General features: G+C 37.0%; 1 protein-coding gene across 1 annotated transcript in view; it reads right to left on the reverse strand.

The window, feature by feature from the left end:
• Window positions 1-1290: 1290 nt before the first annotated feature.
• The window catches only part of LOC149174017 (AMSH-like ubiquitin thioesterase 3), a 72487-nt gene continuing 58312 nt past the window's right edge, over window positions 1291-15465 (reverse strand). The window contains exons 13-15 of the mRNA XM_089419137.1: window positions 2134-2186; window positions 1839-2022; window positions 1291-1582 (exon numbers count right to left, since the gene is read on the reverse strand). Coding sequence (XP_089275263.1) covers window positions 1848-2022; window positions 2134-2186 — 228 coding nt within the window. The 3' untranslated portion in view covers window positions 1291-1582; window positions 1839-1847. The remainder of the gene's footprint in view (window positions 1583-1838; window positions 2023-2133; window positions 2187-15465) is intronic.

Consider the following 15465-nt stretch of genomic DNA (forward strand, 5'->3'; position numbering starts at 1 on the left):
ATAAATACAAACTTCCTTCAACATAGATATCAACATTTATCAACCACTTAATACTCCAACAACCTCACAAATGAATGAAGCCTCTAATGAGTTGTTTCACATTTATAGAGCATATCACAATTTTATATGATTTGGTTGTATTTGATATTTTATAATATAATCTGATTCTATACACAATTCACTTAGCCTCCCACTCTCCCCCTCTTTTCTCCCTCTCATTCTCTTTCTCAAATCAGTGCTATATTTACTTTGGCGGTTATATATACAATAATGATAATTAATTTATTAACAAAAAATTATCTCATATATACATAAAATTGTATTTTGCAAATCGAATTAAAAATATATTTACATTAACATGATTGCACTTCACCATTTAATTTTTAATTAGTGATTTTTATCCTATTCCATTATGATTTTTGAGAAGTCGTCCTCTAGAACAATTGAATTAAAATGAACTAGTACACTTTTGCATGTTGTTCATTTAGCAACATAGAACAAATAACACTAAGCAATCAAGTCATTATTCATGCAGCTTCATAACTTTATCTATCTTATTCACATAAGTGAAGGGAATACTATTATTAGAATAATTAACAATTTTATATATAAACACTTTGTAATTACAAATGTTAACACAGTCATACCAACACCCACAAAATTCTCCATTCTCTTTTATTTTGACGAGGACACGATGGCAAAACCTTATCAGGGGATTTTACCGAGTGCGTTGACTAGATTATGCATAGCATACGGAAAATGCCTAGACCCAAAGCAGTCGATCATCTTTCAAACATTAGAATAAATACATTCTTACTATCAAATGTAAGATATTCACCTCATTATTGTCTAAACATCATATGCAAATATATTTTTAATGATGTTTCATCTAGTATGTTTAATAGTCACCTATCAAGTTTTTCAAAATTTTATAGTTTGTCTTCTCCAACAGGTTGGATTATTAAAAATTCTAGGCTGCCACTCAAATATCCATGTCATCACCAATCCCATTACAAATACCGAGTTATTCAGTAATAAATATCAATCTTTATACTCATCAATATACATTACACTAGGTTAGAAATTTAAATACCCTAATGAAATAAGGATCTACTTGGTATCCAAAGCTGCAGGTCTAACAAAAAATTATTTATAAGAATGGTGCTCCAGCATTCTACCACCTACAGATTGCTTCTTGGATCAAACACGGTTTGGAATATTTACCATCCAAGACATCTAGTGGAATTGGACAATGCAAAATTTCAAACAGTTGGACCATAGACATCACCATTTTTGCATTGAAAATAATCCCATGAATTTATATTAGTGTAGATGAAACAGGTGCAGTTATTTTTAACTCTGCAATAAGAGATCTTGTAAATACAATCTATTTTTTTTCAACAAAATAATCACCAGTAAATGTTTACACAAAGTATGTGCTCATTTGGAATGAACAAATGAAGAAATAAAATTCATATCACATACAAATATATAGGGATGAAATCAAACAGTGATCACCACTAGTGAAGTAATCACTGGTAGCTTTCAGGGATTGAGGCTAAATACCTCAATCATACAACTCCTGCAGAGCACAAAAAAAATTAGTGCCATAGAATGCAGCATATAAAAGATATTAAAGTCCCTTGAAAAAATTGCAAATAATAAAATATGTAACTTCCAATTAATTTCCTAACAAATATCAAGGCAACAATATGACTGCTTGGTACTGATGTAATAATAACAGCTTGAAAATTTGTATGAATATGAAATGTTGTAAACATAGTACACTCTAGCTTCGCGATAGAAAATAAAATGACAAAATTAGTCTGTTACAATACCTTATAATATCACCGAAGATCTATCACATCATATCTTAAATTTGAATTTAGATAGACATGAGAACAATGTTCATATATTGGGCTACCATCCGGAGGTTCTTCGTGAGGATGAAAGCCACGCTGCTGGCATTGTTTTATGACATTCACACCTGCAGGATCTGATAAATGGAAAATACCATAGGTTCTGCAATACCAAAGCAATATTTGCCGACCATTAAAAAAGACAAAATCAAACTTGAAACCATACACAAAAAGAATCCAATGATCATGCCCTCCATCAGAAATGAATACATACTTTGTTGTATCTGTGGGAGCCATGACAATAGCAATAGCTTCAGGTAACATAACCTGTAAGAACCAAGTACAATCAATTCCAAATATCATTAATTTCATTATATACATCATAGATAACTTGTATGAAATACTTAACCAGTTATTGCATGTTGATGGCACGACAGAAAGATGAGAATGATGGAACATAATCAAAAGATAGAAAATGTATAATGATGATGCAAAAAGTGAAATGTAGAGCGTCATTCAGGTTGGATGGAATACATTGGATTATGTTATCATTTATGAGTTCAGTTATGCATGCCACTACATCCAAAGTCTGACAATCTTCTCAGATGATACTGGAATGCACTCGAGCAGATAGGGAATGCCCGCTAGAAAATTGTGTGGAGAACATAAAGCTGGCATTTTTGTTTATCTACAATTTGAAAATATACTTTCCCATTGCCTACAAGAGTTTCCCACATGAAATAACATGAGTACAAACGTAGAAAAAGCACTCGTCTGATTGTTCCACATACTACTAGACACAATTACATATGAGACAAGTCCCTTGATATGGCAAATATGCATCCTGAGAAGTCAGACAAAGACAAACCTTCATTCTCCCAAACATTCAAAATTACAGAAAATTTAGTAAATCAAGTCCATATAATACGGAATGCCATGGCCCATCTGCCAAACCACAGCAATTCAATAATCGAAAAGAGAAAATCTCTCCTAATAAAATGAACAGAATTTCCATTTATAATCTATTTCTTATTCATGCTCATACCTGCCCTGAAAAGAAATATTTTCTATAAATATCCCACTTGCAAGTAGCGTCTGATGGAAATCATCTGTAACATATAGTTCTAACTTGAGACCTCTAGCCCCTATTCAAGATATTGTTCTTTCATATAAGCGGTTCATATGCTTGTGGTTCCACTGCTTATATCATGGGATAGACATAAACATATAATCTCATTTTCATTTTTCCACATTCAAGTCACAAATTCCTTTTTATAATTAAGGGTGGGTTTCACCTCTCATTTTTACAATTTCTTGTTTACATCTCATCGTTTGTTGTGTTGAAGAATCTAGGGCAGTTAAAAATTACTGAGATTTTTCTTGACTTCATAACAATTTGTGAAGTTATTTTGCAATTTTATCTTAGCTTGATCTTCTTATTATTATTGGTATGTGTGTTTGCTTCATCAAACTGCTATCAAAACAAAAGAGACGAGAACACAAAGTATTTGGCTTTCTGCCAGGGCCAAAACCTCTCCCTCTTGGAGAGGAAAACCCACCCAAAATTCTTCTTATAGAGATTCCAATTGACGAAGACCAAGACCATGACCCTTGACCTATTCTGCCACTCCAAGACCAAGCCATCAATCCTCTTCCTTGTCACTGCTTGAGATCATTATCTTCGCTGCACCACTGAGATCATCACTGCTGCACCATCCTGATCTTTATCACTGCTGCAACACCACTGTTGTACCTTCACCGAGGTCTTCATCATGACAATGAGATCTTCATATGCATGATTGAGAGCTATACTTAGATCCACTGAAAACATGACTGTTTCTCTATAGATGCACTTCGCTGCACTGAGATCATAGCTGCATCATCACTGAGATATTGATTAGGATCATGACCTTACATAGTCATTATGCCGAGGTCATAACTGTGTTCATGGAACAAAGTGTATACTGGAATCCTTCTCATAATTGTACCGAGATTGTGAATGTATCTAGAGAGTAGGCCAAGATAAGGAGTGTTACTTCAAGACCCTTCTCCTTACAAAGTTGCTTCAGAGATCAACCGAAACTGGTTTTCTTCTGCACTATGATCTATACCAAGACAGTGATTGTGTTCTCCATGCACCGAGACCTTTCACTCTAATCTCCAACGAAACAGTGACTGTGATGTTATTCTTCCACCAAGATCAGCATCATCAAGCTACCACTGAGGTTACAAAGGTATCCGAGATCCCATACTTGTCTTCCTGTAATGCAGATCTTAGACCCATATCCATCCGAGAGAATCCGAAGTGGCTGTGCTCCTTCGCTTGCCTGAGATTATATCTTGTCCGAGACAGTGCCATCCGAAGTGCAGAGGTATATCCAAAATCCCTCTGCCAGCACCTCATACCCATCTGAAATCTCACAGACAAAAGAGTTCTGTGCTTACCTTTTGCGGATACCTTGACGGGGTATTTATAGTGGTCTGTCTCCATATTTGAGCCGACTTCAACAAGTGAACCGGCATGTCTATTTATTGAGCCGACGTGACTGCCATTTAGCTATTTAATTCAATTTTGAGGCCGACATGATGATCTCCTTGTCGTTTTGCTTGCAGACTTCTTGTGCTTGCTTTTGGAGGATTGATCTTGGTCTTGGAGGGCTGCTCTAGGCTAGAATACATTTTACATAGGCTCATAAAGAGATCCTTCATACATGACTTGACTCTTTGACTTTATTAATAAATCCTAAAGACATCAAGAAGAAGTCATTGAGCTAATGGCACTTCTTGCTCATGAAACCCATGTAGCAAGGCATACAAAAATAATTTATTCTCTTTTATTACATCATTTACAAAGATCATGTCATTATGAAGACCGAACCTAGTTATAATTTCTTCAACATGTTGGGCATTAATACATTTATATTATCTTTGCTAGATGTCGGGTTCGTGTCATAAATCTTATCATTCTATCAAATCTACAGTTGCAGGAGCAGCTGTGAGTGTGAAAGAGAGGTAAGTGTTTGGGTTTACATTCAAGCAGTAGCCAAGGTCATCTCACCTCAAAAGGGAGAAGATATCTCCATACTGAAGTCAATGCATATGGCAACCTGTGCACGTGTCACAGGCATGAATTTCATGTTCATTTGGCAGCTCAGTGATGAATTCCCTCTTTTGGACAACCTTCCTCATCAAGAAGGACCCCTATTATTAGCCCTGGGAAGAATTTAATTTGGTCAAAAAAAAATATTATTTTTAATGATGGAACCACATGTGCACAAAAGTCATAATTGGGTCTCCAGAGAAGCATATCAATACACATCAAGGCAACCTCATTTCGACATCACATCAACACATATTCTCTTCTCTCTCCTCTTGTGATTGGTTCATACAGGTCTGCAATCAAGGAGTCTGAGCTCACACGTGCTAAGGGAAGAAGGGCATTCTGAAATTTCTGCGTTGACTTTTGTTTGCGCAGCCATTGACCAAGTTTGACTTGGCATTTTGATTCACTTTGACTTGGAAACTTTCAATCTTGGGAGGCCAATTTCTTTGGTGAAGAAAATGATTTTTTCTGGGCTTTTTTACTGGGGTTGACTGAGACCTTTGACTGCAGTTTGACCGCAGGAAATTCTGAGTTTGACCACAGATTCTCTCTCCTTTGACCATGCTGTTTTGGGGCTGTTTTAACTTGACTTTGACCAGCAAAAAAGGCAGAGTTGCTTGACTGTTGACTGAACTGCTTTGGAGACACTTTGACTGCTGAATGTTGACTGATTAGGACATCTTTGACTTTCACTTTCACTTTAACTTTCACTGGTTAGGGCTCATCTCTTGTTGGATATTAGTTAATTGAATTGGTTGGTCAAAGCTGTTGTCCTTTGACTCATTGATTGATTGGAATATTGTATCTCTCTGCTGAACATTTGATAACAATCTAGTAGAAGAAGAATTTGAAAGGGTTTTCCCCCTTGTGGGATTTTTCCTTGGTCTTAGACCAAATCTTGTGTCTCTTGTCATTGATCTTGACTGTCTTCTATCGCATCTTGGATTTACTGTTCTATCTACAATTTCTCATCGTTATTGGAAGATTAAAATTGTTTCGAAGTGATTGCTGGTTGAAGAAAAAATTGGACTAAGTAATTGTACTAAGCATAGAACAGTGGAAATTAACATTTCAATTGTGTTTGTATTTCCCTGGAACAAAATTATGAGACAGCCCGGCTCTTAAAAACTTTCTTACAACTTGTTTTCTGGAGAAATATAGTCCCTCATACATTTTAAGCATTCCAAGTGATGACTTAGGCTCCATGCCAGATCCCTGTAGATTTCTCCCCCCTTCCCAAGTTTTCTGGATATAGGACCATAATAACCACCAGCCGAAATACCTTCTCAAGGGACTAAATGAATTCAGTTGCAACACCTCCAAGAACATCACACAAAAACATGAAGAAATCGAGGGAACCCTTGGGGCTCTTTTTGAGCATTTTGTCTATCAATATATGCATCTATATGCATATTTCAAAGGCCAATCTGCCCCTTGCAACCTTCCAAAAGTGGCCTTCTCTACTGCAGCCTGCAGCCCACAAGTTGCAGCAGTCTGCATATCATGGCCCATGCAGCCCATCGAGGCTCCCACTGGGCACGGCCATGAGCTGATGCACAGGCTGCATTATGCACATGCTGCAACCTCGCAGAAAAGGGATGTTGCAGCCTGCGACAGGGGGCTCTCCCCACTGCAGAGTTAATATAGGTTAAGAATGGCCCTTAAAACATTGCTACATGTAGTGCTGGTCTCCTCCCAAACCGCATGCTCCTCCAATTGAGGTAGCTGAGGATCTCCTGAGGGGGTCTCCTAAAATAACCACCTTCAACAGTGAAGCATGACCTAGTGTGACCTGCCATGTTGTGGGAGACCTCTGGGATGGAGGGCAGCTGGCCACTCTATAGTGGTTCTGAAAGTAATCAGTAGTGTGTTTCTTTCTCTCCCTAAATACTTTTTAACTATTTTTAAAAATCCCTTTTTTAAACCCTCGATTTAAATAAATTTTTAAATCTCTACAACTTGTCCTATTGTAAAGTCCCTGGATTATGGGGGATTGGTCTAATAGGTTCAATCCCTTGAAAATTGATACACAGAAACTTATTTTATTTGTTTATTGAAAATGAGAACATTCCAATAATACCAATGAGAATGAAATGTTTGTTCGAAGGAATATGAAGGCAGCATCCATCATGACACAGCATTTGGTAGACGAGATTTATTTTGATGAGGATGATGGACATTGGACACAAGATGTCGAATCCCATTAAGGATGCCTACAGTGTGAAGCCTGATGTCGCTATAATGAAACTCCTAGACCAATTTAGAAAGGTGAAAATGAAAGATGGAGAAGAAATTTGCCCTCATTTTCGAAAGTCAAAGAGATTCCTAGAGATCTTTCAAGGTATAATGACAATTGATGATTAGATATTTGTGCAATGTTTTTTGATAAGTTTTCAAGGGCCATGGAAAAACTCTAGAATCCTATATATTCATTTATTAGAAGTATTGTTGTTGCTGATAAAATGGAAACCATTAATGCTGATGTAATTTTCAAATGAAAGAATCCAAAAAGGAGATAGTTTGAATGCAGAAAAGCATAATAGAGGGAAAAAAAGCCCTGAGAAATCGGAGGCAAGATGTATGAAGGAATGAAGAGCAGAATCATGGAAAAAGAAAGGGTTTTAAAGATGATGGTCAGTGTAGAATTTGTGAGAAAGTATAGACATAAAGGCAGCTGAATGTTGGTATGTGAAATTTTCCCAACCCTAGGTGACTGCTGACCTGATATTCTGTTAATTGAATTACTCAGAAATTAATGTCTGAATATTGCAATAACCACACACTAGCTGAAAACAGTAAATAGCAGAGCATAAATCAATTACACACATACACACACAATTTTTCCTTCAACTCATTTCATCATTCAAATAATCAAAGTTTACAAGGCAACCTCCACAGCTTCTGAAACCTAGCAGCTGTACAGTTGATAAATTCATCAGAAACTGTGTACGGCCTTCTGATGGGAGGTACAGCCTACACAGAATCTGAGAAAACAAAAGCAGCTGTTGTATGGTTGTACGGATCTGCTGGTTGTGCGATGTTGTACAGATCCATATGACTGTACTGTACAAACCTATTGTATGGTGCTCTTCCTCTCAGCTGATGCACACTGATCTCTCTCTGTTCCGGCCATTGTCCCTATTGAACCAAACCTTTGTCTGAACTCTTTATCTTCACTTATCTTCATACTTTTTGCTGAAACCCTAATCCTTCAGTAAGATGTACGGTTAAGATTAATCCTAGACTAAGTCATTAATGCATAAATACACTTTAATAGACTCAAACAGTTAATTATAAAACTTTTCACTTTTCCCTTAAGTGAATTACAAAATAGAATTACTTTATGAAATATCCCGAAACATTTCAAATATGTTCACACCAAACCTATGCCAAAGTTCCCATCCGAGAAATTTTTCTCAAGACTCCCTCTTAGCAAGAAAGCCATTCTACACCAATCCAAATTTGTCTCTATATGCTTCAAACTTCTTTTGCTAAGGGCTTAGTTAGAATCTCAACTACCCATTGATCCATGGGAATATGCTAGAGCTTTACTTCTCCCTTATCAAACCTATATCAAATAAAGCGGTATTTGATCTCTATGTGCTTGGACCTGTTGTGAAACATTGGATTCTCAAAGAGTTTGATATTTGATCTTTACACCTTCTCCCACTTCTTTTAGTTTTTGAAACTTTGGGTCATTCAACACTCTCCTACTAGACCATTCACTTTCTTTCGATTATTAACAAGTTGCTTCATGGTTGAGCCATCAGAAGAGCAATCAAAGGGTTTCTTTGTCCTTATAAATAGGGCTTTCAACTCCTCCTCGTTTAGCCATAAATGGTTGAAAAGGGGCTGATGGTTTACATCCTTCAATTTCAAATTGACAAAGAATAGGAAAATGTTCTAATCAGCCCTCATAACCCACCTAAGATTTAATCCTGGCTCTATCTTCCATCAGTTAGTCAAAGAGAAGGAGCCCATCCAGCGTCTTCAATATTCCTTATATTCCTCTTCTTACATTCCTCCAAGTAGGAACTAATATGGTAGGTTCTATATCAATAAGATATTCTTCTTCAAAGAAGTGAGTGAAAATATGTTCTAGGGGATCCCTTCTTGCAACTTCTTCCCAAACCTCCATTTGATTGAGAGTCAAATTGAGGTCGCCATCTAAAATTAGATTATCACCCTTCAAAAGACCAGTGATTCTAATCCCATCCCAAAAAGGTTTTGTATCTCCTTAGGGCCAGAGTAGGTTTATGATTCTAAAAAATCTCCCTAGCTCCTCTGAAGTAACTTCAATCTCAATTCCTGCATGCCCCAACACACTCCCCACATGCTAGCAATGTCTATTGAGAGAAAATTCCATTTTTTTTTCAAAAAAAAAGGTGAATTCCACTACTTATGGCAATCATACATTGTTTCTTCGATAAGAATCACATCAAGTTTATAAACTAGATATAGCCTTTTAGGGCTTTGCTACTCTAGGGGAACCCCAACCCCTCGAGTTTAAGAAAAGAATAATAATTTGATCCCTACTTTTTGGGCCTTTGCAACTAAGGAACCCACCAATTGTAAACTATCTTCCTCTCTTACTTCAACAGTCACTTCAACACATTCCTTTTCTGACATCAATTGTTAATGGAATTTGAGAGGGTTTTGGACTTTTTATAGGACTTAATTTGTAGGGGAGTTTGATATTAGAACTAATTCTTCTAACCTAACCTCAGGAGTAGGGGCTTGTTACCTCTCTCTCTTTCATCGGGAACCTCATTTCCCATTTCCAAATATTTTGAGACTCATCCATATTTAGAGGAATACCATCAAATTTATGGTTATCTATACAAACAGAGGAGCCTTGACCCTTAGAATCATTATCTCATAAGCCCTCATGATCTGCAAACTGTCGTGGATACTCGACTAGACAATTCATCACAACATATCTGATAAAAATTATACTTGAAAATCCAAAATCCACACTATTATAGTTTTTTTCTCTTTAAGATTTATATGTGAATTACCCTCTTAAGCATACCTCGAAATCCCCACTGAATTTCGGAGTTTGGTTTGAGTTTGTCTTTGTGGTATTTCGTCAAACAATTTGGAGATACATGGCTGTAGGTGTGTTTTCTTATATTTTATTTAAACAATTTGCACAGAGTACTAGATAGACACCATGAAAATGCTTCACAACAGCAACATATAATCCATATTAAACTCAGAAATGTACATACCCATTAATGGACACTTGCAACAGCAATAATAAGAGACATATATGAGTGATTCTCAGCATACTTCATTAAACATTTGGTTGCAGGCAAGATTCACTGAGGAACTCGTGTGGCCAACTAGCTGATTAACTCGACCCCTTAAGACTGGAAACTCAGCCTTATAGATTCTATGCACAAGCCTGATTTCTTTGTCACCAATCAACAACTCTATCTCAGCGTCCTTTGAGATGACAGTAATCAACCAGTGTCAACAGTCTGAAAGTGATGGTCTTAGTCTCTTTCTGGAAAGGTCCTCAGCCCACAGAAATATAGTTGAACTCAACCCACAAAGGTATGGCAGACTCGGCCCACAGTAGAAGGCGATTCCACCCACAAAAGAGGACTGATCTCATGGCCTTTTTCTTTCAGTCTCAGCCCCTCTTATCAAATTCAGCCCTCTTGAACAGTCCCACTAGATCACTAACAGCAGAGATAACTTGGCCCCTCAAGGGAGATATTCCACTAGACAATTCATCACAACATATCCGATAAAAATTATACTTAAAAATCCAAAATCCACACTATTATAGTTTGTTTCTCTTTAAAATTTATATGTAAATTACCCCCTCAAGCATACCTCAAAATCCCCACTGAATTTAGGAGTCTGGTTTGCATTTGTCTTTGTGGTATTTCGTCAAACAATTTGGAGATACATGGATGTAGGTGTGTTTTCTTATATTTTATTTAACAATTTGCACAGAGTACTAGATAGACACCATGAAAATGCTTCAGAACAGCAACATATAATCCATATTAAACTCAGAAATGTGCATACCCATTAATGGACACTTGCAACAGCAATAATAAGAGACATATATGAGTGATTCTCAGCATACTTCATTAAACATTTGGCTGTAGATGACTGGTGTGTTTGTCACTTAATATATCTCAGCTGCAGGCAAGCTTCACTGAGGAACTCATGCGGCCAACTAGCTGATTAACTCGACCCCTTAAGACTGGAAAATCGGCCTTATAGATTCTATGCACAAGCCTGATTTCTTTTTCAGCAATCAACAACTCTATCTCAGCGTCCTTTGAGATGACAATAACCAACCAGTGTCAACAGTCTGCAAGTGATGGTCTTAGTCTCTTTCTGGAAAGGTCCTCAGCCCACAGAAATATAGTTGAACTCAACCCACAAGGTATGGCAGACTCGGCCCACAGTAGAAGGTGATTCCACCCACAAGAGAGGACTGATCTCGTGGCCTTTTTCTTTCAGTCTCAACCCCTCTTATCAAACTCAGCCCTCTCGAACAGTCCCACTAGACCACTAAGGGAGATACTCAAGGGAGATACTCGACTAGAGAAAAAAGCGGTTTTAACTTTTGGGTTCCCAACAGTAGCTCAAATTCGGCCCTCTCCCACAGGTGCAAGCCTACAAAGAGAATATAGAATACACAATAGCAAAATATAAAATCAACTGATAACACCATTAAAAACTTACTCCTTTTTGCTAATACCTTTATCTTCTAGAACAATGAATCCCAATGACGAAATTTGAGTGATTCCACTCCAACACTAGCTAGGGTGTATAGTTTCAACACCGAAACCAGCAACCAAAATGATGGTTTCCAAAAACCCTAGTCTTTTTCTCAAAAATTCTCCAGAATTCTATTTTCCAAGTGAGTGAATACAAGAATGAGGGGAGACTCCTCATTTTCTCTTTTTATAACCTCATTCGCCACTTTTGCCACATTTTTACACTTTTATTTAAATAAAGTCACTTTAGTTGGTTTTCTCACTTTATAATTTAAAATGACTTTTTATTAGCCTGGTACCAATGTTCCCCCTTTTCACCACTTTAGCTTTTGTAATGTTTTCTCCAAGGAAAATTGTGTTCCCTTGATTAATTTTTCTTATCCTACCCTACAAGAACCTTATTAGGCTAGCGAATCCCCTTCCATATGTCTCCTAGGCGGATGGGGACATTAAATTATAGATATGTAGATTATAGTTAATAACATATGCATGCGAAATAAAATTATGCAAAAAATAAAAAACAATGAAATGAAAACTCACATTTGACACAAGATATGACCTAGGAAACCCTTTCGAGAGAAAAACCCAGCTAGAAGGTGAGGCTACTCTGCGCTCTTTCTCTAAATAGAAAGTGGTTGCGAGTACAAAGAAGTATGGCATGTGGCCTGTGGGCTATTACAACACACAAATCCTCTCTATGTGCTTTATCTCTTATCCCTCTCAGCGATTTTTTACAGCTATGGAACAAATGCACTCGAAAGAATGGAACCCCTTTTTCTCCTAGTGGCCCAATGATAACACAATCTGATAACCTAATGGTGGTTAGGTTTGACTATCTCAACTCTTAGCCACAGTTACAATATAAACTCTTTGAGAGTCTTCATCATCATAATGACATGGTTAGCCCATTTTCCATGAATTATGGGGCTGACGTCGTATCCTCTCAAATTATGGTGGTGAAAACAGAAAGGTCAACTTTTGAGTGGCATAAATTTCGCATACTGACTTTGATTGACGTGATTCTTGAGTCATTGTAAAGATCTTCGTGTGTAAAATAGGAAAGTTTTACTCTTGCCCCTCCCCCCCCCAAAAAAATTAAAAAAAAAATTGTTTTTTGATGCCTCAAAATGATCCCAAAAGATTTCAAACCCCAATTTGCCAAACTGGGTCCCACTGGTAAAAAGGGCCCTGTGAGCTGATTCCTCCACTTTTTCCATTCTGAAAGCATCGAGATGAATGCCAAACAAAATAATGATCCAATCTGGATCACATCATGAAGCACAATTTTAAAACCCAAATACTCAAAAAATGTAGGAGACTCTTAATGTGTTGCTTGAAAGCAAAGGGGGGATTCTAAAACTTTCATATTGTCAATCATTGGTTGACCTTATACTAAAAGCTCCTATTGACTACTCTAAAAAATTGCGTTAAAGAAGTTTGATCTTGTTCATTAGTTGGAGATGTTGTAAGCTACAGAGTCTCATAATCATGTTTCTTCTTGTACCATAAAGTCTCCTCACCCACCATGGAAACTCCTTGAGTGCTCATTTTTTACCCAAACTTTCTTCTTCTAGAAGAAGGATCCTGTGGGGTTTTGCACTCTTCCCAAAGATGGACTAAATCATGACAGGCTCCACACCTAAATGCAATCTTCTAAAAATCTAACTTCTAAACAAATGACCAAGATCCTCAATCAATTTTGATTTCTATTTCCTGCAAACAAACCTTTTTCTAGATCAACCTGCACTAGCATTCTAACCACTCTCATATCTTCCTTCTCCCATAAATTATCTTCCAACACGACAAAACAACCAATTGATCCCCCTATTCCTTCTAAAATATTTATAGTCCAAAGTTACATTGGGAGTCCTAGAAGAAAAACCCAAACTTGTTGAACATGTGAGAGTTTTATCCTAGAGTCAAAACCTAATTTCCACCTTTCAAGGCTCAAATTGAAAGACCCCCATTGTTAATCTTGATTGGGAAGTTTTTCAACATCACATCATTGGTTCATTAGGAAACAAATCCAACCATGCAATCAAAGATGGAAATCCAAAGAGTAGCCTAAAATTGACTTCTAGTGTTCATTCATCCAAAGATTTAAGGTTTCCTTTTTATTATTTTTCCCCATAAATTTCCCAACAAGAAACTTTTCCATGAAACCTTCCACTTCATTCATGCCTACATCCAACCTTCTTCCTTCTTTTCACTCTACGGTTACCCTTTGGTCCTAAAAAATGTTCATCCCTAAAACTCCTACTTTCCTAGCATTCAAATGTGATTCTCCTTTACCCAAAACAGGGCTCAATTTTACTAAAGTATATTAGGAATGAGCGATAGATGAATTCATAGAACCAAAGCTTGGCCTGCTTGATACTACACAAGGAGAATGGTTGAGAGATAGCCCAAGTTTTCCTCCAACGAAGACAAAGAATTATTCTCCCTTCCCTCCCTTGATCCCCCAAGGACAATAAAGGATGTCTCCTTTCCAACTTTGACTAACTCATTGCATAGCTTCCACCTGGCTGAATTATGCCTAGATCCAAGACATCACCTACTCCCACCATATCATTATGACCCATTTATTCCACTAAATCTTGATCAATCCATGATGGAAATTGAAAATGAAAGAGGAGTTAGGGAAATCATCCCCCTTATTTTATCTATCCCCTCCTCCATGGGCATACCATGGACTTCCCTTGTGAATCTAGGAGCTAAGTACCTAAAATATTATCCCTGTGATCACCCTACGCTTACCACCACAACCTATAGCATTATGTAATATTGTGCATCAACTTATTTCAAAGATTATTGCTAAAAGGGTATCTTGTTAGGTGTCATCTAATGCCAATAGTGGTGATGAAAATCAGCCTGATGAGATGAAGTTATATACCAAGTTATCGCTACTACAAATGGGTATGAATTTGCAGACTATTAATTCAATAATGGGATGTTTATCATTAGCATGCTTTGTTGTTTTGATAATGGATCTCCTTCGATATTTTTTAATGCCACTAGAGGGCTTCATCAATGTTGTCCCTTATCACACTTCCTTTTTCTTTTAGTTACTAAAGGGGTAAGTATGATACTATTAAATAAAGGATCCAATGAGGAAAGGTGTTCTGAAAGGGATAAAAATTTCTAACACAGTGGTTATCGCACATTTTATTTTTCATGACATTATGATCCTTGGTCAAGAATCCTATCAAAAAAATGAGATTCATAAAGGAGATGATTGACATTTATTTGATGAGATCTATCAAGGAACTCCAAGTATGTGTGCAACAAAGGAAATTATTTTCTTTGAATCCACTCTCCCTATTTATTTGAAATATGTTGTTCGGTAAAGTTATAGTAATAGAACCGAGTTCTATGCATTATAGCTCCTTCTAAAACCATTGTAGACTCCAAGTTGTTGATAGATTGGGAACACAACAAATGCAGAATTGAAAAATTGATGCTAGGTCCAATCATGAATCGTGTTTTGGAGGTGAAAAGTAGGTTTGAGGAGCTCTCTTTCAATCAAATTTATAGAGAGTCAATACAAAAGCAAATCAACTACCAAAAGAGGCTTTATTGATGTAAGGGCTATTATCTAATGTCCCACCAAGACTCCGGTGTGGGGAGATGCGGGTGCGAGGAGATGGGCAGGGAGTGGCGTTTGGGAGTACCCTCAAATTTTAGGGAAATTTTGGGGGTGCAGGGGGACATCGGGGTATATAATTTTTAATTTTATATATATATTTTCAAGTTCATA

Source organism: Pinus tabuliformis, chromosome 4_1 (genome assembly GCF_031772625.1).
Source record: "Pinus tabuliformis cultivar Carrire ecotype Pingquan chromosome 4_1, CPIR1, whole genome shotgun sequence".
Lineage (NCBI taxonomy): Eukaryota > Viridiplantae > Streptophyta > Pinopsida > Pinales > Pinaceae > Pinus > Pinus tabuliformis.